The 24,594-nt window shown below is 42.6% G+C and overlaps 1 protein-coding gene across 3 annotated transcripts in view; it reads left to right on the forward strand.

Moving 5' to 3' along the window:
• ankfn1b (ankyrin repeat and fibronectin type III domain containing 1b) overlaps positions 1 to 24,594 on the forward strand; it is a 50,130-nt gene that overhangs the window by 17,231 nt on the left and 8,305 nt on the right. For 2 of the 3 annotated variants that reach the window (XM_020606113.1, XM_020606115.1), the window contains 7 exons: positions 13,537 to 13,756; positions 14,068 to 14,275; positions 17,141 to 17,338; positions 17,896 to 18,009; positions 18,183 to 18,280; positions 19,398 to 19,488; positions 22,851 to 22,958. In XM_020606113.1, coding sequence (XP_020461769.1) covers positions 13,537 to 13,756; positions 14,068 to 14,275; positions 17,141 to 17,338; positions 17,896 to 18,009; positions 18,183 to 18,280; positions 19,398 to 19,488; positions 22,851 to 22,958 — 1,037 coding nt within the window. The remainder of the gene's footprint in view (positions 1 to 13,536; positions 13,757 to 14,067; positions 14,276 to 17,140; positions 17,339 to 17,895; positions 18,010 to 18,182; positions 18,281 to 19,397; positions 19,489 to 22,850; positions 22,959 to 24,594) is intronic. The other variant, XM_020606114.1, reaches the window with a different exon arrangement.

Below are 24,594 nucleotides of genomic sequence, written 5' to 3' on the forward strand. Positions count from 1 at the left end.
AGTCTGTCCAGCTTCCTCCCCCGCCATCGGATCCAGCTCACCACCAGGTGGTGATCAGTTGACAGCTCCGCCCTCTCTTCACTCGAGTGTCCAAGACATACGGCTGGAGGTCAGATGAAACAACCACAAAGTCGATCATCGACCTCCGGCCTAGGGTGTCCTGGTGCCATGTGCACTGATGGACACCCTTATGCTTGAACATGGTGTTCATTATGGACAAACTGTGACTAGCACAGAAGTCCAATAACAAAACACCACTCGGGTTCAGATCGGGGGGGCCGTTCCTCCCAATCACGCCCCTCCAGGTGTCACTGTCGCTGCCCACGTGGGCGTTGAAGTCCCCCAGTAGAACAACAGAGTCCCCAGTCGGGGCCTTTTCCAGCACCACTCCCAGGGACTCTAAGAAGGCCGGGTACTCTACACTGCCATTCGGCCCGTAGGCACAAACGGCACTGAGAGACCTATCCCCGACCCGAAGGCACAGGGAAGCTACCCTCTCATTCACCGGGGTAAACTCCAACACATGGCGGCTAAGCTGGGGAGCTATGAGCAAGCCCACACCAGCCCGCCGCCTCTCACCGCGGACAACTCTAGAGTCCAGCCTCTCTAGAGGAGTAAAGTTCCAGAGCCCAAGCTGTGCGTGGAGGTGAGCCCAACTATATCTAGCCGGTACCTCTCAACCTCCTGCACAAGCTTGGGCTCCTTCCCCACCAGTGAGGTGACATTCCATGTCCCCAGGGCTAGTCTCCGTGTCCAGAGATTGGGTCGTAGGGACCCCTGCCTTCGACTGCTGCCCAATCCACTGTGCACCGGCCCGTCTGTTTAAGCAATCTGTCTTATATCCTGTTTCCTGTTTGCTGTGGTGGTGGAGTGCTTTTCTTCATTCTTACCTAACTTTTGTTTACGACTAATCCGCCTGTAAGCTTCTGCGGACCTTTTCAATGCTCATAGCCTAGGTGGTGTTGTTGGCCTCTGGGACCAGCTCAGTTTGAGAGTCTGTCAGTAGAAGAAGTGCAGATTATATAGATCTGTGTTTAGGGTACAGTAGTTGTCTGTGAGGAGCAGCTACTAACATGCCGCCTGGGACAAAGAAAAGTCTACGGCTTCGTTAATGCCACCTGGTCCAGTAGCAGCTACCAGCAAGAGAGATCTGGATACTACTGTTCCTTACTGTGCCATTGCAGAAACACAAAGCGAGGATCCAAGGTTCAGAGAAGGTACTAGGCCAAAAATCCATGTTAGCTCCACTCCCCAGCAGTCAGGGGCCTGGAGGATTGTTGGTAGGCATGGCTAGGGCTGCAGTGAAAAGTTTCTGCTACTGTCAACTTCAGCTCGGGGCATTGAACTAATACTAGGTTTGACATTCCCTCCTTTAGCTGCCGTAGTGTTGGAGGCCGATTGTGGTCAGTGTCACCCCGGGACTGGCGCTAGACAACTAAGTAGAGAAGTACCGGTCAGTCAACAACACCAGGGTCATCTGTGTTTTACTGTCTCGCCTTGTGTTTCCTAAACATCTTTATCTAGTTACCTAGTTTGAATCCTCAAGTGGATAGAGAGGAGTTCATTAAATTGCAACAGGATTTTCAGCCCCAAAATCTACGTGGGCCTTCTCCTGTGGATGCTGTAGGCATGGATAAAATGTCTACCATCTTCTGCTCCTACAATGCTGGTTCTTGGCTCATCGTTGATGAGAAATCTTAAACTAAGTAAAGCTGAAGTGTTCTGTTTTCCAGGTGTACATGTGAGAGACATTGAGGACAAGCACGTGCTGGTTTTAATGACATTAAACTATAACAATCTGAGAGACTTAAAGAGGATTTCATCAGCCTTATTGGATCTGTTTTAGATACTGGCACATGGTGCATTCTCTCTGGACCTATTCCATCCCCACAACTCTCTGATATTCGGTTTAGCCGTGTTTGGCAACTTTATATCTGGCTGAAAAACTATTGTATGTCTCATAGCATACCCTTTGTGGACAATTTTGCAGCATTTAAGAATTGACCAGGATTTTTAAAAAATGATGGAATACATCTAAATCTGCACGACACCTGGCTTCTGTTGTGTAACATGGAACTCATGCTCCAATCTGCAAAACTGTTTCACAGTTGATGTTTGGCAAGTCCGAACCTTTGTTATGATGAACTTGTTTTTAAAATTGCTGTCTGATTATAGATGTTTGAGTCATCAACCTGAATGTAGGTGTGCATTAGATAATGTGATCAAGGTTCAGACTGGTAACTATGATCCTCCTCTGAAATGCTCTGATAGAAAGGACTGAATCAGGTGAGTGGTTCCAATGTTGTTAGATCAGAGCATTGATTTGAATATTCATAGTTTTTCTCATCATGGCCCTTGGTGTTATACATATGAATGTACACAGCCTACGATCAAAGATAAACTATGTTATGTGCTTTCAGAGACTTGGTTAATTGATAAGATAGATGATGATTCCATTGCATTTGAAAGATTCAGTGTATTTTGCTGTGACGGGTCTAATGGAACGGCAATTTTTGTGAACATTTTTTTCCTGTTACTCTTGTTAAATCTAGAGCAAAATCTTTTGTTTTAGTGAGTGTCACAGGAAGCAGCTGGTACAAGCAACAATTTTATTTGTAATAGAGTATGGCGATATAATTTATATGCATTCTTTTGCCAAAACCTTGAAACCACTTGACTCAGTATATCATACCGCTATTAGATTCATTACTGGAGATCCCTTTAGGATTCACCATTGTAAATTAGATTATAAAGTAGCTTGGCCACCTTTGACACTGAGAAGAGAGCATCAATGTATGTTATTGTATATAAAAAGCTACTTAATAAGTTCCCTGAATATATTACACACCTCCTGAGTTATAAATCGTCAACGTACCAGACCCATTTACAAGATTGTCTTGTTCTGCAAGGTGATGATGATTATTATTATTGTTTTGCACACTGTTTACAAGAATTTTAGAATTTGTTTGCCTGTAATCAAGGGAGACATGGAAATATAGGGTTATCCACCAATATATGCTTTTAAATTAAGATTTATGTTTATCTGCACACTGCCCTACCCCTCCCACTCTTTCAGTCAAAACTGGCAAGAATAAAGTGAGACAATGATTATATAAAATACCAGGCTGGAAACCTACCAGCAGACCTCCACAGTAAAGCAGGCTTCACACTTTACTATCTGTTTAGTGGACCGTTGCTGTTTATGTCAGTTCAAGTCAGATACCCAAACAATCTATTGTTTGTATTAAGGGAATTCTGAGCTAAGGCAGTTCCGCATACAAGTTTGAAACAGGAGCTGTTTTGTAGTTTTACGAAAGTCAATGAGAGCCTTGGGAAAATGCAATAATAAAAGATAATGGCAGTTCTATTATTATTGGTAATCATAATAAATAGGCTCTAGGGATATACAGTAGGTGGAGAAAAGAGTAGAACGAAGGAGAGAGAGGGACTGAGGAGTTAAAGGGGAAATAAGAGGGTATTTAGTGCCCATTGGGCTTGCTGAAAAAATATTGACAGATTTTTTTTTTCCCAGGAAACCATCAGTGTTAATAATTATAAAGTACATCGGTGATGTAGTATAACTATGACCTTGTTACAGTTCTTTTGACAATATTCTGAATGAAAATCCATGTTTACAGTATCTAAACTAGTGCATTTGGTTTAACACAGGTCTATTTCTCTCTGGCAAATATATTTGCTGCCTTGTTTCCTGTTCATGATGTAAACACAGGAGACATCCAGTAATGTTTGAGAGTTAATACTGGGGCTATAAAGGGACACTGGGTCTGTTCCAGCATACGGCCAGTAAATAAGTGTTTATATCCATATCCCCTCATGGTGACAGAGGGGCAGTTCAAGCCCTTTGCCAAAACCCCTGAGTACAATGGAGAGACAGCCATGTATCTTGGCCAAGCAGTTTTGAGTCCCCATAACAGATTCCCTGCAGGATGTCTGGAGAGGAAACATTATACAAGCTTCAACATGTAATGAAGCATTCTGCAGTAAAACTATATCCACTTCATAAATATAAGCTGAAAAAAACGTTGGTATTATTCCAATACATGTTTGACTGTGATATGTGGCTACTAGCGGGTTTCATTCCTCTCCTTTCCCTGAGAGCCTGTCTGCTCTGTTTGGTGCCACCCTGTCTTCAGGGGTAACTTAGGGGTACCAGTGCTTTAAAGATGATGTCTTAACTTCAGTGTCAGGAGAAAAACTAGTCTCTCCTTACCGTAGTCAGATTTAACACACACACGCACACAGAGTGTCAAAAAATCATGTCTGAGTTTTTATCTTAATATTCATACTCACACATGAGCTTATACAGTACACGAGCAAACACATTGTAATAGTTAGCAAGAACTGATCCTTATGAACTGTGCACAAAGAGAATGAAAAAGAACACAGAAAAATCACAACCTTTGTGTAAAGTGGTTTTGGACAGACTACTACTTGCCTCATTTGGTTTTAATTTCATTTAATATGACCCACTGTGTCTTTTTCATTCTCTCTTTGCAGCTGCAAGCTGTCAGTCCAAACGAGAGAGACAAATGAGGAGTTCATACTGTAGGAGCCTGTAATATTCCTCTTTAGAAATTCTGATTAGAATGTACTGTTAAAGTTCACTGCAAAGTGGGACTGGTTCCTGCTTGTGCTGGGAAGTATGACACTATTTATGCACTGTGGCTGCATTAAAAGGGGCATTATTGTGAACACACGTCAAACACTAAAACTAATGGTGTAAAGCACTACACAAACTAGTTTTAGGTCATGATAATATACAAACTTGATGCAATATAAAGCCAAAAAAATTAAATAACTGTAATTTGCTTCTTTATTTTTTTTAAATAGTGTGACCTAAAATATATAACATCACTTTTGTTGGCATATTACTCTCTGACGTTACTTGGTGGGTTGCCATTGTTGATCAGTGGCTTTAAATCTTATTTTCAGTGCAGCGACTATTTTTTAATGGTTTTAACTTTTTAGTTAACGCTCAGACAGAAATGGAAATCTGAACATTCTGCTGATCAAGGTCATGCAAAGTGATCAAAAGCTCCAGCACCTTGTGTTTTAGTTGCAGTAGTTGTAGCAGCTTTTAATGACAAATGAATAAAGGATATGGGAAACATTTTCCTCAGAACAAAATTGTTTATGAACACTGTTTCAGAAGTTCTTTTAAGTTTGCACAATTTAGCTATGCCTGTAATATTAATTTCTTGAGGCTGAGTTGTTGGCAAGATGAGAGGCTAAAGATTCCACTCCACATGAGGGAGCAGAATTTCTGCCTGCTTTGGATAAGCCCTGGTCTATTCTTTGTTACACACATACAAGCACACACGTGTACTTACACATGTACAGACAGACTCACATTAATTTAAATACAAATACTTGCACTTGCACAGATTAATACACTACACATACCTACACGTACATACATATAAACACTTGCATTTGCACATTTGTACAGCCTCAGACACAGATACACCCACACACACAAATACATGCACTCAAATGTGTACACACACACACACTATGTTCTTGACTCTGGATACTGTGGGCTGCTTTAAGGGAGATTTATGAGGCTGGCTCCCTCTTGTCCTGTGTGCCTCCGACTTGATACTATGGTTTCCACTCCAAACCTCAACTCAGCACACAGACACCAAGAGACAGGGGGGCAGGGATGGAGGGCAGCGAGAGAGAGGGAGGAAAACAGAAAGAGAGAAGCTGGGAGATGTCAGAGAAGACTGAAATAGGTAAGAAGAGGAGAAGGGAAAGAAGAGGAGGTTTGGAGAAGGAGAGAGTGAGAATGATTGAGACTGAAGTAGATGAAAACACAGATTGAAAAGATGATGAAGAGAGACAGCAAGAGAGAGTGACGAAGTGCTTCCAAAAGTGAACTGCAATTTTGGAAAGAGGGAGGGGAGGGAGAAGTTACGAAATAAAGAGTATGGGAGAAAAGATCTGTTCTGTTAATGTGCTGTCTGTTTGTTTCTGTTTGTGCATGTGTGTGTGTAGAGTCAGCCAGTAGGTCACAAGGTTAGCGTGGCTCCATGTGTTGCTTATATGCTGATGGAAGACAATCAAGGCTGAGGAACCTACACCTCTCTGCCTACTTTCTGTGAGTGTGTGTGTTTGAGGGTTGTATTAAGGCTCAGAGGCAGAAAGAAAATCAGCTGGGTACCCAAGAGGTTTGTGGTTTGAAACCAGTCTTGGAAAATAGTTTACAGATTGAGATAGGAAGCTCAGGTAGTAGAGGTATCTTCACCCATATCCAGTGTACACTACAATGGAACACAAAGCACTACGAGAACCAGGAAAGAGTTTTACTTTCTTTGTTTTTGCACTTTTATGTTTTTCTTTTCTCTCTTTTAATTTAGTCTGCCTGACTGACAGCAGTTGCCCCATTTGCCTCACCCAGCCAGAAATTAGCCACAACATCTGTTGGCCAATCTGATTCCTGTCCGCCTCTATTGTCCACCTCCTGAGGTGAAGCTAAAGTGTGTCTGCTGAGCTCATCACAGATCTTTGTCTGAAGTAAAGTGTGGATACCCCAACTGAGCCCAATGAGACCTGTCAGTACCTGAAGGTTTGGGGTTCAGAAATTTAGAAATGATGTTTGTGGGTCCAGGTCAGGTTCAGACACGTAGGTCAGACTTTAGACTAGACAGCTGGAGCGCTCAAATGTCTGCTTTGTTTAATGATAAAGAGAAAAAACACTGTACAAACTCAACTGCATTGGGCTCTGGTCGGGTTCGGACGCCACACTCTCAGCTACAGGTCAGGTTCAGACAGAAAAATGCAGCCTGATTCATGCTCTAATCTGAAGGCTCAGTGTTCATGTCAGTGTCATGGCCCAATCTGTCAACATTCCTATGTAGCTCATAGCATGACTCCATAAGACATAGCAATTTCACAATAGGGCCTAATCACTATTGTGCAGCCTATATCAAAAACATTCATTTAAATAATTACTGTCTATAGCTGTCTTTCACAAAGACTAATTACAGTTAGTGCTCAAAAAACTGTAGATTAATTTTAGTTATCATGAGTGTCTACATGTGCATAATGTTTGTGTCCATGCATGTGGGATTCTAGAAGCAAGCAGGTGAGTGCTACGTGTTTGCCATCCTTTAAAGGGTACACACTCACACAGAGGATGTCAGAGGATGCTACTATGCTATAATACGCTGTCACCCTTTCCGCTCTCTCTGTCATCTATCTATACATCCAGTCAGTGTATAAATGTGTGAACATGTTATCATTTCTACAAAAGCATCTATAAGGATCAGGAGAGAATAGATCCCCCCACATCATCCCCCAACCACCTCCCTCCATCCCTATCCCAGATAAACAGCCGTGAGACTTTAAACATGGCGCCCGGTCGGCGTGTGACTCTGAGAATGGGCCAACTGGTGGGTTCAGTGGCCAGGGGTTGCCCCCACCCCTCTTCTCTTCTCTCCCTAGCTGGGTGGGTGGCATATGGCGGCCCAGGCAGGGACCCCTTTGGGGTGGCGCATACACACAGACAAACACACACACACTGAGAAACACACAGAAGACCTGGAGCCACCCAGGCTGGGCCCACGATCGCCATGGGAGACATGGTGTCACCAAGCCTCTGACAGAGGAGGGGTTGTGTATACGTTTGTATGTGTGTGTGTGATCCCATCTTGGAAGCACCCCCCTCCCCTCCTGAGAACGTCAGCCGCTGCCCGCCACCACATCCCCATGGTGACTCCGCTGTTGTCTCTGCTTATCAAAATTAGAGAGATTTACCTCTGCGTGCACACACAACACATGCACACACACAGGGCCAACAGGTGGCAGGCCTTTCTCAGCCCAGCGGGCCCTCTTCAAAGGTTAAACATACATACATTACCATTGTCCCAAGGGAGAGAGGAAAAGTGAGAATAAGAGGACAAGATAAAAGGAGAAACAGAAAAAAGACTGTATATTAAGCAAACCCATGAGGGATCATGAGCAGCACGGTGGAGTATATACCTGCTCCAACTCCCCAGTTACAGTATGGACTGTACACAGCTCAGACTTCAAAGTGAGTCACGTATGAGTTAAAACCAAAAGTAAAAGCACAATGCTTACAGGCCTTTCCACTTCAGTTACTTTTTGACTACATATGACTAACAGCAGATGTGAATAAACCATCTCAGGTGCCAGTGATCTCAGCAGATGCTGCATGCATCACACGCTGATGAGAATGGTCACAAGACAATCATATCACTGTTTTATCACCTCTGAACCACAGTAGCAGGCAGAACACCATCTCAGCGCACCCTGCTTATCTAAAAGAGGGAGTTCAATGGAGAGTCAGTTACCAAAACTGGATGACTCAACAGTGGAAAAATATTGTCTAGATGGTGTTAAACCTGGTGTAAACAACCGAAGCTGTGGCTTTATCCAGTCTGTTATCAGTTGTGCTGTTTGCTGCATGTGGTGTAACAGGCTGGGAAATGTTTTCTCAGCACTCATGAGGCTGCTTGTTATCAAAAAAATCCTAATTTAAATATCACTGTCCACTTAAGCAATCTTGCTGATGAGGTACATTGCTTCTAGGCAGGTCTACCACTTTTAAAATGCACATCTGATAGGATAATCCATCCAGAACCCACTATGTAGACGCCATGGGAATAAAATGAAAGGGGATGTTTTTAGTAAATGTATATGACTGGAACATTAACACACTCATGCTGGCCTGGCCTCATGTTGCCTATTAGCAGATAAGAGCCGAACAGAGGGGACAGCTATATGAATTTTATTAATACAGCCCCCCTCATCCCTCCATCCTCTCTCCCTCTCTCTCTGCCTCTGTGTGTCCAGCAGCCTTCCTGCTTCCAGCCTGTCTGGTGCCAAGACTCAGATTTCAGAATTTCCTTCTACAAGCCACATTTAGAGCAGCCAGTGTACTCTGCATGTGTGTGTGTGTGTGTGAGTAAGTTTGTGCAACTTTCTCCTCTCGCTGTTTGCCTCGCTAACCCCCACCGCCCTGTTTTCAGCAAGTACTGTCCTTCTAGTGCCGCTCTTTGCTTGCTCTGCGTCTCTCTCTCTATCCATCTACCTATCCCCAGTTCTGTGTTTAGTTTGTGGTATCAATGTTGACAAACGCTGCAATACATGTCAACTAATATGAATGACCATTTTTGCCTGTGTGTAATAAACACAATTAGACACACACTACTAACATGTGTGTCTTCTTCTGGCAGCCAGCTAGCTCTGGTGTGGAGTTTGGAAACTGTGTGTAGTGGGGATGGGGGTTCCTGTCAGCACACAGCTGACCCTGTAACACACTGGGATGAGATGGCATAAGCAGAACAGAGGCAAAAGGAGACAGAGAAGGTGGGGTGAGGAATCAAGGAAATGAGTTTGGCCTCAACAGCATACAGTTCTTATTGGGGGGGGGGGTAAAATCTTTTACACAGCTCCAACCTCAAGGATATGGCTTCATAACTGTCTGCATCTATTCACATTGTTTGCTCTCTTCACTTAGCATTACCATAGTTGTATTGTTTGCTTCTTACTATTAAAATATCTTTCTTGCGGTAGCAAATATGGACAACAATCCTTATAATCCCCTTTTCTGGAGCCTACATGTTCATGTACACATACGCACACGTACACACATTGTGCCGCAAAACCTGCTTACTATAAACTCTTTGTGTCTGTACGTGCCACACCACATTTTTCCATTGTTTACACATTAAATTGTTCTTATCTATATTTATAGAAGCAGAAAGCACCGGCCAAGAACATTTTTTCTGCATGTATTCAAGTTCCTGTTTGTCCTACATCGCCCAGTAGTGATGACCAAATAATTGTATAAAAATAGGGATTTCAACTATGCAATCTCATTCTTACCTGACATCAACTCTGCTGTATTTGCATTAGCAGGGAGATTCATTGCTCCTGATTTCTCCTTGAGTTGCATCAAGAATGTGCTCCACTAAATAATACACAGAGGCAGTAGAAACAAAAACAAAATTGTGTGTGAGAGAGACAAGAAGACTGAAAGAAGAGAGGGGCTGCAAAAGTGACAAGAAAATGTAACCCCGCTGGTGACGGTGAGGAAGAGGAAAAAAATATATTCAGTTACAATTCTGACATATTGAACTGCCAGAAAAAAAAAACAGGTGTGACTTCTCTTGTACTGCTGACAATAAGTTGCATGGATTCATTCTTTGTTATGATTTTGACTCTGCCATTTACTGTGGATGTTCCAACATAAACTGACATCTGACAGGCCTAGCAACATTTTCCACTTCACTGTCAGGTTGCAGATTTGCTTTGAAGTGCCTCAAAGATGAACTGCACAGCAGTTTTCAGAGCTGTTATGTGTATACTCGTGCCCACCTTTTAGCATGCGCAAAAATTCCAGAAACTCTGCCATTTCTGTAGGCACCAACAATTATTTATCCTTTGCCTAAATCACATCTTGACGTTTAGTATACTTTTAGTTAAGTAAATATCTGGACCCCTCTTTTATATGTAGTATTTGTTTACATGGGATTAATGGTCTGGAGGACAAAGCTGGTTGTGCAAACAGGCTAAATACTGTAATAAAGTGAATGCTGTGTGTATAAGCATTTGCAACCTGGGGATGTTGATTGTTTAAGGGGGCAGATGCAGTCTTACTATAGCAGGCTGGGTTTATTTGATGTGGGATTGACTGGAGGCCAAACATGGAGCCTGGCTTTGAGTAAAGAATTTGGTTTCCCAGAACAACAGTTTCATGCTTCCCAAAACTGGTAAATGTGTAAGAAATTGTGTGACATAGAGCTGCACACAGTCAGCATATGTTCCTGTTCAATCACCACTGAGACCACTGACTGGATGAGGTAACAACAGCATAAACTCATCACAGTGATCATTGGTTTACAATCAGATGATGGCAACCTGTGCTGAAATCCTTATATTCATTACTTATCATCACCCATTCCCTTTCTGGGACATGCACAGTACTGTATTTGTTAGGACAGGATTTTGTATAGCTTAACTTTTTGTTTTAATTGTCTCTCGATTGTTGCTTATAGTTTTTCCTCTGGAGTAATCAGAAAAGATGATGTTCCAGTCTCACATGTAGGATGCTGCATATCTTTGAAAATACACAGACACACCACAGCATGCTGCACAATCCTTTGTCATCAGAGAGTGATGGAGCGCTGTCCTGCAGACAGAAAGCAAACGTTGCCTGTTCCATCTTAGGCAAATAACAATAAGCCTGGGGCTGGATTCCAATGGGCTTTCTCTTTGAAATGGGATACCGGCACACGCATTACGAATATATCTCTTGTTTTATCTTCCAGGCCAGGCCCATGGAAAAATTATTCCAAATACCTGCCATGCTTTATCTGGAACCCTGGAATAGGTTAGGCTCAGCCGGGAACATGAGGATGTCTAAAATAAAGCCTCTATTAAGGGATGGAGTGGAGATGGATGGGACGGAGTGGGAAGGGATGGGGATCGGGGGTATTTTAGGTGTATTGGCCCTGTGAAAGAGTGCTTGTTGCGGGGGCTTGGAGCTGCTTTAAAGTCTACATTGTAGGCCGCTGTCAGCTGTTGTACAAACTGCATGTGTTGGGGAGCTGGGTTTGTGTGTGTGTGTGTGTGTGTGTGCTCATGGTGGCTCACATGTCCATAGTGGAGTGGCAGTATAAATAAAATTTTTCCTACAGATGTTCTCACCTTGACAAATCTATTGTTGGCCTGTGTGATACTTCTTGGCATATGGCACGACTAGCACAACCTTTATTGACTTAGCTCAACCTCTGCCTGCTCCTGTTCAAACTGCTGCTGTTTAATAACAACATTTACATTTGTGGTGTTTAACTGATGGTGTTTTGCAGAGTGACTGCTAATAAGCGAGCATTTCTCAAAAATTGGACCAGGACACTGGGCTCAAGACAAACATTTCTGTAGGGATTCCAATTATGATCTTTTGATCACTGCAAAGCCTTGTAAGGATTAAGTCAGCAAATGAAAAATCAAACTCAAATGTCTTAAAAATCAGATGTACTAATGACCAAATTACTGTCTTACAATTCACGTTGAAATGTTTTTACTAACTTAACAGATATTATCAAAGTAAAGTGAGTATGCAGACATTGTGGCCCTAAAATAACCATGTCTGTTTCAGAAAGATTATTTGATTACAGTCAGATCGGCATTAGAGTTTAATCAAAGGATAAAGAGAGGCATGAGGGAGTGAGCGAAGGGGGAAGAAATGACAAGCAATAAGGAAAAAAAAAAGAGTGAAAGGCCAGGAGCAAGGGAAATGAGAGGAGCAGAAAAACAGAGGTGAGGAGATGAGAAAAAGACAAACAAGTTCAGAAGCTGTTAGGAGAGGAGGGTGGAATAAAATAGCAAAAGCTGTTGAAAGTATGTCCTTGAGGAATTCATTTATCACTCTATCTGTGTTTGGTGGGAGCAATCACAGGGTTTATCACCATTGCCTGTAGAGTCTTGCTGACATTTTCTTCAGCAGTTGAGTGTGTGTGAACACCATGTCCCAGACTCACCCTAGAAATACACCATCATCTACATAGTTCCCAGGGCAAAACTGAGAGGGGCGGCATAGTCGCCATACCAGTGATGCCAAGACACCAGGGGCAAGAGATGGTGATCTTTTAGTCATATGAGTGAGATGACAATACAGAGCAGCACTGGAAAACAGCCTGCCAGGCTGGCATGACCACATTACCGTGACTCACATGACGCCGATGACTGAGATGCCAACATGGTGTCCATCTGGCAGATCAGTGTAATATATCACCATGCCATAGATCAGTGATTCATAGTCAGGTGTTGGAAAAAATGTGGTGGTATTAATAAGATTAAAATAACTATTTTTGAACTATGTAAATGTATTATTTCATGTTTTGTACTTTCCTTTTTTTTTGGATGATTTTCAGAAATTAAAAAGGCAAAATAAGTCTTCTAGTAGATTTGTTGTTTTCCCATTCTTCTTAGGGGTCGTGTGGGCTTAGGTTTGTTCTAAGGGGTCACAGTCAAAGAATCTTGACAGGTAGTGCCGTAGCAACAGGTCCTCCAACCTGTACTGTATGATGCCCCATGGTTGTTTGTTACGTCCCTCTACCTGTAGGAGCATCTCCTGAAATCACAGTCCTATGCTGACTGGCAGAATTGCAAGACCTCTGCCAACATTAACAACAACAAACACCAGACCGGCAAGCTTAACCGTCTTTATTTGTCATGGGAACACCCATAAACATGATGGCAAGTGTAGCAGAATGCCAGCATCATGGAAAATGTCATGCATTATGAAAGAGTTATGGTTTTATTCTGTTTTGTCACACAAACTACTTTGATAGATTAAGGAACAAAAACTACTTAATTAGGTGAAACACACACACTTTACACATTGGAACTGAGCCTCGCTCACTTAGGGGAGACTCATGTTTCATATATTGTACCAAGCCATCCACCCAAAGGGTCATTGTGCTGTATGACACTAATTTCTCCCACATGTCCCTCTTCTGTCTCACCCACTCATTTCTCCTTCAGGGTTGACTCTGCCAAGATGACGCAGCCCATGAGGGGGGACAAGACCCACCAGCCACCCCAGGCCCGCAAGTCAGCCAGTCTGTCCTCGCCAAGCGCAGCTCGCCGTCTTTACCGCAACTTGTCTGGAAAGTTCCGAGTGAGCACCAACCCCCCTGCTCTGGAGGACAGTGTGGTGTCAGGACGGGGAGGGGACAAAGAGAGGCTGCGCAAAACCACCATAGTAAGACAGAAAGAGGGAAAAAGAAAAAATAATAAGCAGAGGAACATTGTAATCTAAAAATAGCCAGGAAAAACATAGGCTTGGATACTAAGACAACATCAGGTGGTAACATGTTCATCACCCACCATCCCACATGCAGAAAGACAGAAAGTATATAGAGAAAAATTGTGTGTGTACAGGAAGAGCATGTTGCACATGATTGTAGTGTTTGACATTCACTGATAAAAGCTGCAATGTCTGAAAGTACATTATTAACTTTCCCACTCAGCAGTATTCTGTTTTAACTCAATGTGAACTTTTTTGTGTATCAGTTCCAGAGTAATGAAGCTTTGTTTGAGGCAGTAGAACACCAGGAATTGGATTTAGTACAACTGCTTCTGTCCCAGTACAGTCTGGAGGAGCTGGACCTCAACACCCCAAATAGTGAGGGTCTCCTGCCCCTCGATATCGCCATCATGACCAACAATGTGCCCATGGCCAAGATATTACTGCAAGCTGGTGCCAAGGAGAGCCCCCACTGTGAGTAGATTAATACAGCATACCTTAGTACCTACTCAGTTCCAGGGGTGTGAAGACAATGATTAGGTGATTCAACATGTGCGCAGGCGCATGGAGCATCAGTCACAAGCACTGACTGCAGAACCACTTCTACCAGCACATGTGCATACTCTAGGTGAATGGAGCAGCGTTCACAAATGCCAAGTGCTCTTTGCAATGCCATTTATAGATGCCACCTGGCTAGGTTGCCAAAAGATACTAAAAAGCCTATTATTACAGTTACATAAACAGGGTTTTCCCTGCCATAGAAAGGCTTAGGTGAAGCACCTAAGTGTTTTTGCAGGGCACCTCAAGCCGAATGAACATAAAAAGGCCTTTAGAAGACATATGAGAATGAAAAAAAAAAACAGGAATAATTCTATGCTCTTTCCTAACTCTTAATTTCCTTCAAATAATTTCACTCTCCAACCACCACCACTAGGTCATTGGACCTAGACCATACCTAAGCCTTCTGAAAACCTAGGAAAAACCCTGCATAAACATAATCATTACATAAAATTGAGTGTATCAGTTCTCCTGGTACACTCAATGTTTTATCTATAGAAAATAGACCTAATCTCTTCTGAAGTTATCACAGTCTCTTATGCATTCAGTCTCTTGTATTTTAGTACATTTTTCCTTCTAGGTTTGGACAGCTCTTTACTTTTGTTAACAGAACTTTGGCTTGCACACAGGTAGGTCACAGCATAGCTAATGATACCACAGCTTTTAGTAAGAAACGAGCTGATTTGCCTGATACGTATGCTAATCAAGGTGTGATATGTGAAAAAATCCAAAGTGTCTTCTGCCAATCACAACGTGTGGCCTTTGCAAACTAATGGTGCAAGCGGGGCCCAAAACTACATCTCTCACTTACCCACAGATATCTGCTCTTTTTTTTTTTTTTTTTTTTTTGCTTCCTTTTTTGTTTTCAGTCAAAGGGTTTTTGGGATACCCAAACCAAACAGGGCCCGTTGGTATCTGAGGGCTTGGGCCAGGTTCTGACAGAAATTTAGAAAATATTTTCGGGTCCAGGTCAGGTTCGGACATGTACACCAAACTTTAGGCTAGGCAGCTGGAGTATGTGAATGCCTACTTTGTTTAATGGCAAAGGGAAAAACACTCAGGTCAGGTTCTGACATTATATACTATAAATTTGTCGGGTCCGGGTCAGGTTCAGATACCACACTCTTAGTCACGGGTCGGGTTCAGACAGAAATATGTAGCCCGAGCTATGCTCTAGAGCTGTTTTTTGAGACTCTACAACTGTCACTGTGGAAGCCAAAGCCTCAAAAACATGAGCTCCCATCACAGCAACCATAGGTGTTGCCCAAAGCAATGACGCCCATTTAACTCATGACACAATGTCCTATCATGCACGCAAGCAGTGCATTTATCCATATACTGTTCACAAACTTTCTCATTTCTGTTTACTTCTTGCAGCAAAGCTAAATTAAAGGCGATAATCTTCATGCAATATTAGTCACCTTATTAAGTTATGTTCTTCTGTGATTTGCCAGTAAGACTCCTAGGCTGTTTGTGTTTGTTCTTGTACACACACACAGGTGCTGCTGTGGTGCTGAGCCAGACATCTTATAAAGGTATCATTAAATTGAATACGCTTGAATTAGAGTTTACTAAAGTTTACTTATTGAGTGTGCTTCCACTTTAATGTGCTGCTGAGGATCCCAGTCTTTGTGTGAAATAAAGACAAATCAAGACACACATACGCACTGGTGACAACATCTGGACCAGTTTCTAGGCCTGGAAAGGCCAGAGATATACAAAATGCACCTTCAATGGTTACTTCCATCCATCCAAGAGTCCAAGTCCAAGGATGCTCAGCAGTGATCCTAACGTAACCCCTAACCTTAAAACTCAACCTGGCCCTCTAATTTTCTTAATGTAATGGCTAAAGAGAACAACAAAACTGACACACAGAAGAGACACTCCTATACAAAGAGAAGCTCGCAGCCACTGTGGAGACACCAAGAGAGCCACAGAATTAAACACCCAGATGGACATTTTGACACGGAGCTTTAAACTTACTGTCAACAGTGGAATCTAACGCTCAACAGTGGAATCTACAATGAACAAACACAGACCACACAGACTAAACACAGACGCACACCAGTCCCAAACGCTCCAGGAATGACGAGCCACCAAAGAAGTACAGTACGCTACTGTCTTCTGTGACCTTAACAACTTTACATTACCTCTCTTATACTTTCATTTAAAGTATGCATTTGCACAACTGAACTGCTTTATCTTTGTGTTACACCTCCACTAGACATTATTACTATCTACTCAGCTACCATTTGAATGTTTTCATTGTGTGTTACATTTCATCTACTATAGTGATGTGATTTGTGTTTAAGCAAACATCATTATTCACCTTGTTTAAGTAACACCCTGCCCCCTTTGAGAACAACATTCCTCCAATGATGGTTGTGTGAGGCTGTGGTATATGGTATAAATAGATCAGTTATGCAACATTTTCCACAAATTTTGCAAAAATAAAAATTACAGTGGGAGTTTAAAATTAGCCTAAATATATCCCCACCATATTGGTTCCCTTATAACCACATATTAAGGCTACTCCTCTGTCTCTCCAATCTCATTTTCACGGCCTCTTTTTCTCTGTGACGTCATCTTTAAAGAGGCCCTGCTTAGTTACATTAAATGACGTTTACAGAGGAATCTGCCATAGCATTTTGGCAAACAAAGACATTAAAAACATTGGCCTACAAAAGCAATTTGTCCATAATTGAAACGCTTGGTAAAAGTAAGACCAACACTTCTTCTGGACTTAACTCTCTGTCACTTTCTCTCTCGTGTATTTATTAGTTGTGAGTCTGGAGGGCCGTGCAGTGCATTTGGCCACCTTGGTGCAGGAGGCTGAGCAACGGGTGTCGGAGCTTCAGGCCCAGGTGCAGAGCGAGGGTCCTAGAGAGCGGGAGGGATCTGACCAGGAAAGGCAGCTAAAAGCCTGGGAGTGGAGGCTCCGGCTATTCCGACGAATGCAGGCGGGCTTTGAGCATGCTAGTAAGGCTTCAGGGCGACTTTGGTGCTTGTTACATTGCAACAGTCCAGCAGTTGTTTTTGGTTATTATTTGTGCACACTTTTTAATGGCTTCCACACTAGGAAACCTAGCACATGACTCAGAGTGTGTGTGTATTTGTGTGTGCAAGCTGAACACACCTGTACTCCTGCTTTCATTTTTATAGGCAATTCATGACACACTTAATAGCAGAGTAGACCACCACCCCCTGAAAGCATATACGCTCCTCCATTCCAACAACACTGAGAGGCAAAAACGATCTTTCCTTATTTTATAATTCCACATACTCGAGTTTTGATGGGTAGGCTTTGAGAACATAGATAGAAAGTAAACATATGAAAATGATGCTCATGTAGTTATGTTCATAGTCACAATCAGTGACTTTTTCCTCAATGTTGAATCAGCATTATTCTGTGATACTGCCTGTAACTTTTTACAGATTGGAAATTGAAAGTGCTTCATTATATTACAGTAGATTTAATATAATGCATAGAATCTTGGTCTGCTTGTATTTACCTCTCCAACTTTCTATTTACCCAGACCCTCCAGACATGCCCAGTGGAGTTCACCTGTCTGTCAGCAGCAGCACCAGTCTAAGGGTGGACTTCCAGGAACCTCTTTGTGTCAGCTCAGCTGTGGTTACCAAGTACAAAGGTCAGGCACCACTCTCATCCAACTGCTTCATTTGGAACCAACAACTCTTTATTATTGTTATGTAAAGCTCAGACAAAGCCAAAATTATTAGTGTTAAGTCCATTTTTCATTTTTCTTAAGGTGCAGATTTGAAGGCAAAAAATGTCTTTTTGTGGTTGCATTTGTTCTTGCAGTGAGCTGGAGCAGTGCTCCATCCTTCAGTCCTTTGTTGGGTGAGATAGTGGTGGAGGACACCACTCTCCAACAGTGCAACATCACTGGACTCACTTCTGTAAGTTCTGTCAGAATTTCTGTCTCCACATATTACTGACAGTCTGCACTCTCTGCGTCAGTGTTTCTGTTGGATCAGTCAGTATGAATCAGGGAGAATCTTTTGTTTCAGATTCTGGATTGAGTTTTTTGTTTCACATATAAACCTTTTGTACAGCATGTGATGCTGTCAAGAGGCAGCACCAGGAGCTGGACTATAAATTTAACTTATTTTGAAGGTTTCTTGGATAGAGCATCTGTGCATGTGTAGTTATCCTCCCTTTATACCCCTGCACATCAAACCATTTGATTTAAGCAATCTTATATCAGTTCCCAACTTAGTCTCTAAGAACTAACAGATTAAACAGATACAGTCATGCTTCATAGGATATTTTCTGGGTGACAAAGCAACACAAAGAACCACTAAGCTCTAGCTTCTCCAGCTGTTGGTGCAGACTGAAAACATTTTGAAGCTATTCTCTAACATGACATCCTCTGATTCTATTTACATGCAAACTTCAGGTGTTTGTTTAGGCGACATTTCCCAAGCGGCTCTTTTTTATTATATGCATCAAATGCCTCACACAAGTTTTGTTCACCATCAGTCCCAAATGATGGGGGTGAAAGATTTATGGCACTGCAACAAACACCATTGGAAAAAACATTTTATTGGTTTTTTTAAAAGCTGTGGCTCCTGACCATTTATAGGAAGCAGTTGCAAAATGATTAAAAAAAGAGCAGCTTGGTAGCCTGCCACCTGATTTATGTTTGCCATTTTTAAGATCACAGACAAATGGATGCTCCACTGGATGTTTGTTATTGTGTGAGAGAAACCCCTTCCCCCCTTTAAGGTCCCTGCCGCCAGCCAAAGCTCACTTCTGTCACATGACAGGGGTCAAGGCAAGGTCAGGAAGTGTCAGTGGCTGGTTTGATTGATCTAGCTGAGAAAGAAGCTTCAGAGGCATGTTGTGTGCATACTGGACACAGAGACAGACACTTCACACACACACACACACACACACACACACATTAATATAATGTACATTTACAGATGCAATATGTACATTTTTAAATGCACCTTTGTTTTGCTCTAGCTGCGCCACATTTTGCTTTAACTGTCAGATGTCCTGTCGTTTCAGGGAACCTATTACTATGTCCAGGTGTCAGCCTACAACATGAAGGGCTGGGGGCCTCCAGTTGTTTCCACCCCTGCTTGCGCTACACCTTCCAGTAAGTCCTCATTGTGTATACACATAGGTTCATGTGTATGCCTAGATTTTACATACAGCAAAACTACAGGGTTTTGGTTGGCCTCACTAAATTAACACCAGTAACTTAGCAGCAAAATAGGGGTGTATGTTTAATGTGTCCTGCAATGATATTTCTTGTAGTTTTCCCACACATAATAAGGCTTGGACATAGAATCATTTCATGTCTGCTCAATTGATTTGGTCGTCCAACGTCATTCCAACATTGCTTTGATGTCATTATTGGGGTGACAGCTGGACTCCCCTCAGACAGCAAGCTGGGTGGGTATTGGGACCCCCCACTGCAGACGTCAGTCAGTGTAACCATAGCCTCAGGATGGCTTTTGGGGCTGGCTGGCAGAAGAAGTTGCCTGGGTTCAGCCAAGAAGTTAACCGTCAAGTCATGTGCAGCAACAGCTGAGTTGAGTCACTACAGCAGCTCTGAACCTATTTCTCGCTTCCCACTCTATCTACAGTATCTATCTATCTATCTTTGAGGTTTTCAAATACATTACAAGGGATAGACTGAGGACTGTTTTGTTTTGTATAGCTGTAGTTTTTATGTTTGGCAAAATACAATAAAATTGCATTTGTCTGCCTGTAAGTAAATGAATTAATGGTTAAGTAATTAATTCTGTGTATTCTTGATTTATGAGCTGATGTTCATAGTTCTTTGTGTGCAGCATGTAAAGTCTATACAAAGGTACACACCAACTGTAAGAGAGTCAACATAGGTACTGTGATTGTGGCTGTGTTGGCACACTCCTGGCACATCTGGGGAACACATGGGCATGTTTTTCCTCATCAGCACGCTGTGTTTTTCAGCTAGCGTGTGTGTGTGTGTGTGTGTGTGTCTTCATTTTAAGAAACTGGGCTTTCCCTCTCTTTTTTTTCTACTGTCCACCACCCTCCCTTCCACCTCCTCCACTCTCTCAGAGCTAATTTCGATGTTGCATGTTTGTGTTTTCCATTTGGGCCTACCACTGGAAATATTTGCATGTCTGTGCTGTAGCACACAGCACAGCCCCAACACTGGGGGCCTTATACCGGACCGTGGACACCCATTAAAGGCCCCGCTTGTCCTGTCAGGACAGGCACCTTTCTGGGAATAGAGCTCACCGTGTTTCACCCTCACGCACCCTCCAGGGGACTCCAGGAGAGGGAGTTGAGGTGGGGGTGTTGGGGTTTAGTTGGTAGGTGTTGGTGGTAGGGGGTTGGGTTATCGCTGACACATCCTCTAGTGCACAAGCGAGGATGCTGGCTTGTGGACACAGAGGGCCGAAGGTGCAGAAGGAAGGTTCTCAGCAGAGCTGGTCATCTATGAGGAGGAAATGTGTCTCAGTGTTTTCATGTTTGAAAATGTGCCTGCATGTTTGGGGAAGAGGAAACAAAATGCAGGAATTAAAACAAAGAACCACAGAGGGGGTCAGATATAAAGGCTTATTACAGTAATTGTAGGTGCAGTGTCTTGCTTTTGCAGGCATCATGCAGTGTAGGGTGTATTACTTTGCTTGCTCTGTGTCAGTTGGCCAGCCTCACTATGTTTTTGTGTCAGAGTACATCTGTATATGTGTGTGCATGTACATATCAGCTCAAATATGTACAGGGCAGCCAGGTCCAGTGGTGCTCAGTGGGTCTGTCTGTCAGCCAACCCCAGCTTTCACACTCTGGGGAGGGTGCTGTTTCCTAAAGTGCTTACAGACTAAGACCTCACACTCCTCACACAAGCCTCAGGAACAGGGCCAGCCCAAGAATATTTGGGGTCCCAAGCAGATTATGATGAACCCCCTCCCAGTCCCACTGATGTTTAGCACTGTCTAGTCATACAATAGTGTGTCAAATTAGCCAAGTTTAATATAGATGAAAGCTATTTTTGTTACAATATCAAACAGTTTGAAAAGAAAATAAATTAACATGTATTTTGAGTATATCATAACTTAAATAGTGTTTGAGAGCTTGCTGCTGAGTAGTGGGGTTTTTACACATGCTTCAAATGAACAAGGTTTCCATTAAAGTTCAAACAAGAAGTCAAGTTTATTTTCCTCTGACCAAAGTTCACCAATTTCAAATAAACCAAACAATGTTGATGTATTCAAACATTCCAGCTTGAGCACAATCCTAGTGAAAACAGTATGCTCCTTCCAGTAGTAACCTGTCCCTAATAAAAATTTTTATGTCTTACACACACACACACAACAAAGAAACAACTGGCAATAGTAAACACTGGGTGTCCTTTCTTTAGTCAGTGGAAAAGCAGAAATTTCTACACTGAGCTGCAATCAATAGACCATCTGAAAACATTGCTCCATGGAGCCAAGGATACAGAACAAATAAGGACAGTTGTCTTTGTTCCAGTTATATTCAGTCTGCCATTTGGGACCCTTAGAAATGTTGTTATAAATACTGAGAAGACTACACCTAATGCTTAAATAGCTATTTTGTAGAACCAAACATGCAGCAGACAATCAAACAATATGTCAGATTATCTCTGCCATTGACTGTATGTAAAAATGGATGTGGCAGCTCCCAGAAGTGACGCCACTGTGAGTCAATCACCCCCCGGTGGCTGGTTGCAGTATAGGTCATAAAACCCGCCCCCTCCAATTAGCCAAACTAAAAACTCAAAGTCCAAATATGACAACATTTTTCCAGAGGTGATTTCTGCCATTTGTGGTAGATATTATCTTACTGATTTATGTACAAGTGATCATTTTTCTGGCAAGTTTGTTTATTAAGTTATTTGATCATATAAAAATGGGTGCATTTCAGATGATTTGTCAGCTTTGATTGGTGGCCTGATACGCCACTCAACTACTAGGCCAATACTGCGGAGAATCTGGTTGAAAAATGTCAAGATGTTTTGGCTTCACTTTTGCATATTAAAGGGAAGTGGTGATGCAGTGTTCATGTTTATATACAGTCTGAGTTGCAAACACATGATAAAAATGTCTTCATACATACAGTGTATAGTTATGTTGAGTATATCCTTGCTACTCTAGATGATGTGAGGCTGAATTTAGGCACAGCAGTGCTTTAAGATAAATGCCAACATCAGCATGCAAACATGCTCACAGTGTCAATGTTAACATGCTAATGTTTAGTAGGTCTATTGTTTATCATGTTCATTACCTTAGTTTAGCATGTTAGTATGCTAACATTTGCTAATATACACTAAACAAAAAAGGACAACTGAGCCTGATGGGACCATTAGTTTTACACACATCCAAGTATTCTCCATCGTTATTATACAGTAAATCTTAAGTGATGTGTCTAGAGATCTTATATTTGTCTTATGAGTCTTGATAAATACAGAACATTGCATGTTTATTTTACCTCTGTCTGCAGGTTGGAGGGATGTAGATGGCCGCACTCCACGTCTGAGTGGCCAGAAGGAAGTACTAGACCAGCTACTTGGACAGATAAAAGAAGCTCATCACCACTGTGCCTGCCATGGTATCAGCAACTTTTTGATCCATGTGATGGTCATGTTAACCTAGAAGACTGAGAAGGAATATTGACAGTTCACGGTTTGCATGGTTGACCATGCAAAAATTCGAAATTCTCAAACCTGGTAGTGATAGTGACACGATGTGCTCATTCATGTTATATCTACTATGCTATATGTTTTAAGCTGTCATTGGGTTTAACTATGGACTTACATGCATTGAATTCTTAGAATAACCATATGAAACTACAAGAATACAAATACACTTGACCCTAATCTGAACATCAGTCCAGTTTTGAGTACTGGACGGTGATACGGGTTTCTGACACTGACCTGAGCTTCTGTCTGTTTTTAGTTTGCCTGTCACATTTAAACAAACACGGATATGAGCGATGTTCAATTTGCAGGTGTTACATAGCTCACAATTGCTATGTTTCATCTCACCTTGACAGACACTTTACAATCTCAGGCACGACAAGTACTTCGGGAGCCAGTTGCCCTAAGACAGCATGCCACCTCAGAAATAACCCCACCACCACACGTCTTTCCATGACTCAGCCTTTTGTCTGCTGGATACTTCGCTCTCTGTGACAAAATGCAGATCCAGTTCTCTCACACTCAAGCTGTTTATATCCCCAAACACTGCTGGCTGTAAGCCGGACCCTTAAGTGTCAAATCCAGTCCACATTGCCACTTTTACACGAGGACAAACTGCATTTAGCATTGAGCAAGTTGTCCCTCTTTTCCTCTCGCACACACACCCAAACACATTCATCCCACTTACTATTGTCCACTGTGGTCAGACCATATTTGCAATAGGGCGAGACGCAATATAATAGTCAGTATTGAGTGGCTCTTGGTTCCTCAGGCTTGAGCTTGAGAGTTCAGGCACGGTAGTCGAGGTAGTGTGTCCCAGGGTCATGTTTGTTATTCCTGTAAGAGACGAGTCCTGTGCTGGAGTCGGGAGAGCTCATAAATTAACAGTGACTGCTGCTGCCTCCCCTCTCCACACCCCACAGCCCGCCAGTCGTTCTGTCTGCTGTCCATACATATACACACAGAAAGATAGACAGGCACCGACATAGATACACATGTACATGAACAGATGCAAATATTCAAGTACATGCTTGTTTCAACTCAGAGACTCTCCCACGTGTCCGTGTACTTACCTCCATGGAAGCCCAGTTCACAGCCCACACCACCTTCTCCGTCTTGTCCAAACACTATTAATTAAACAGTGAAAGAGGCCTTGACTAACACAGGCATCCCAGCAATTGGCCCTACTTGTCTGTCTTACTCAGTGTCAAACAGGGACTGAGGCTAGGAGAACTGAAGCTGAATGACTCGCAAATGTAGAGAAATTTGGGGAGGTGAGAGGGGTTGAAGGGTGCTGTTTTTCATGCTACTCCACCTTGACTCGTCCACCTGAAGAGAAAATTTGTTTTTTTATGGTCCTGAAAGGGGTGATTTATTGACTTTAAGTGGCCTGGGGCTGGAATAAGATCACCTGGGAGGGGAGGGAATTTGTAAAGGGTTTGGGTTTCTGATGAGTTTGGAGGGGCATTATCTCACCAACAGGCGCCCACACAAACACGCACATACATACATACACACACCACACTCTCTTGCCTCCAACCTCCTCTG

This window comes from Monopterus albus, unplaced genomic scaffold, assembly GCF_001952655.1.
Source record: "Monopterus albus unplaced genomic scaffold, M_albus_1.0 scaffold76.1, whole genome shotgun sequence".
NCBI lineage: Eukaryota > Metazoa > Chordata > Actinopteri > Synbranchiformes > Synbranchidae > Monopterus > Monopterus albus.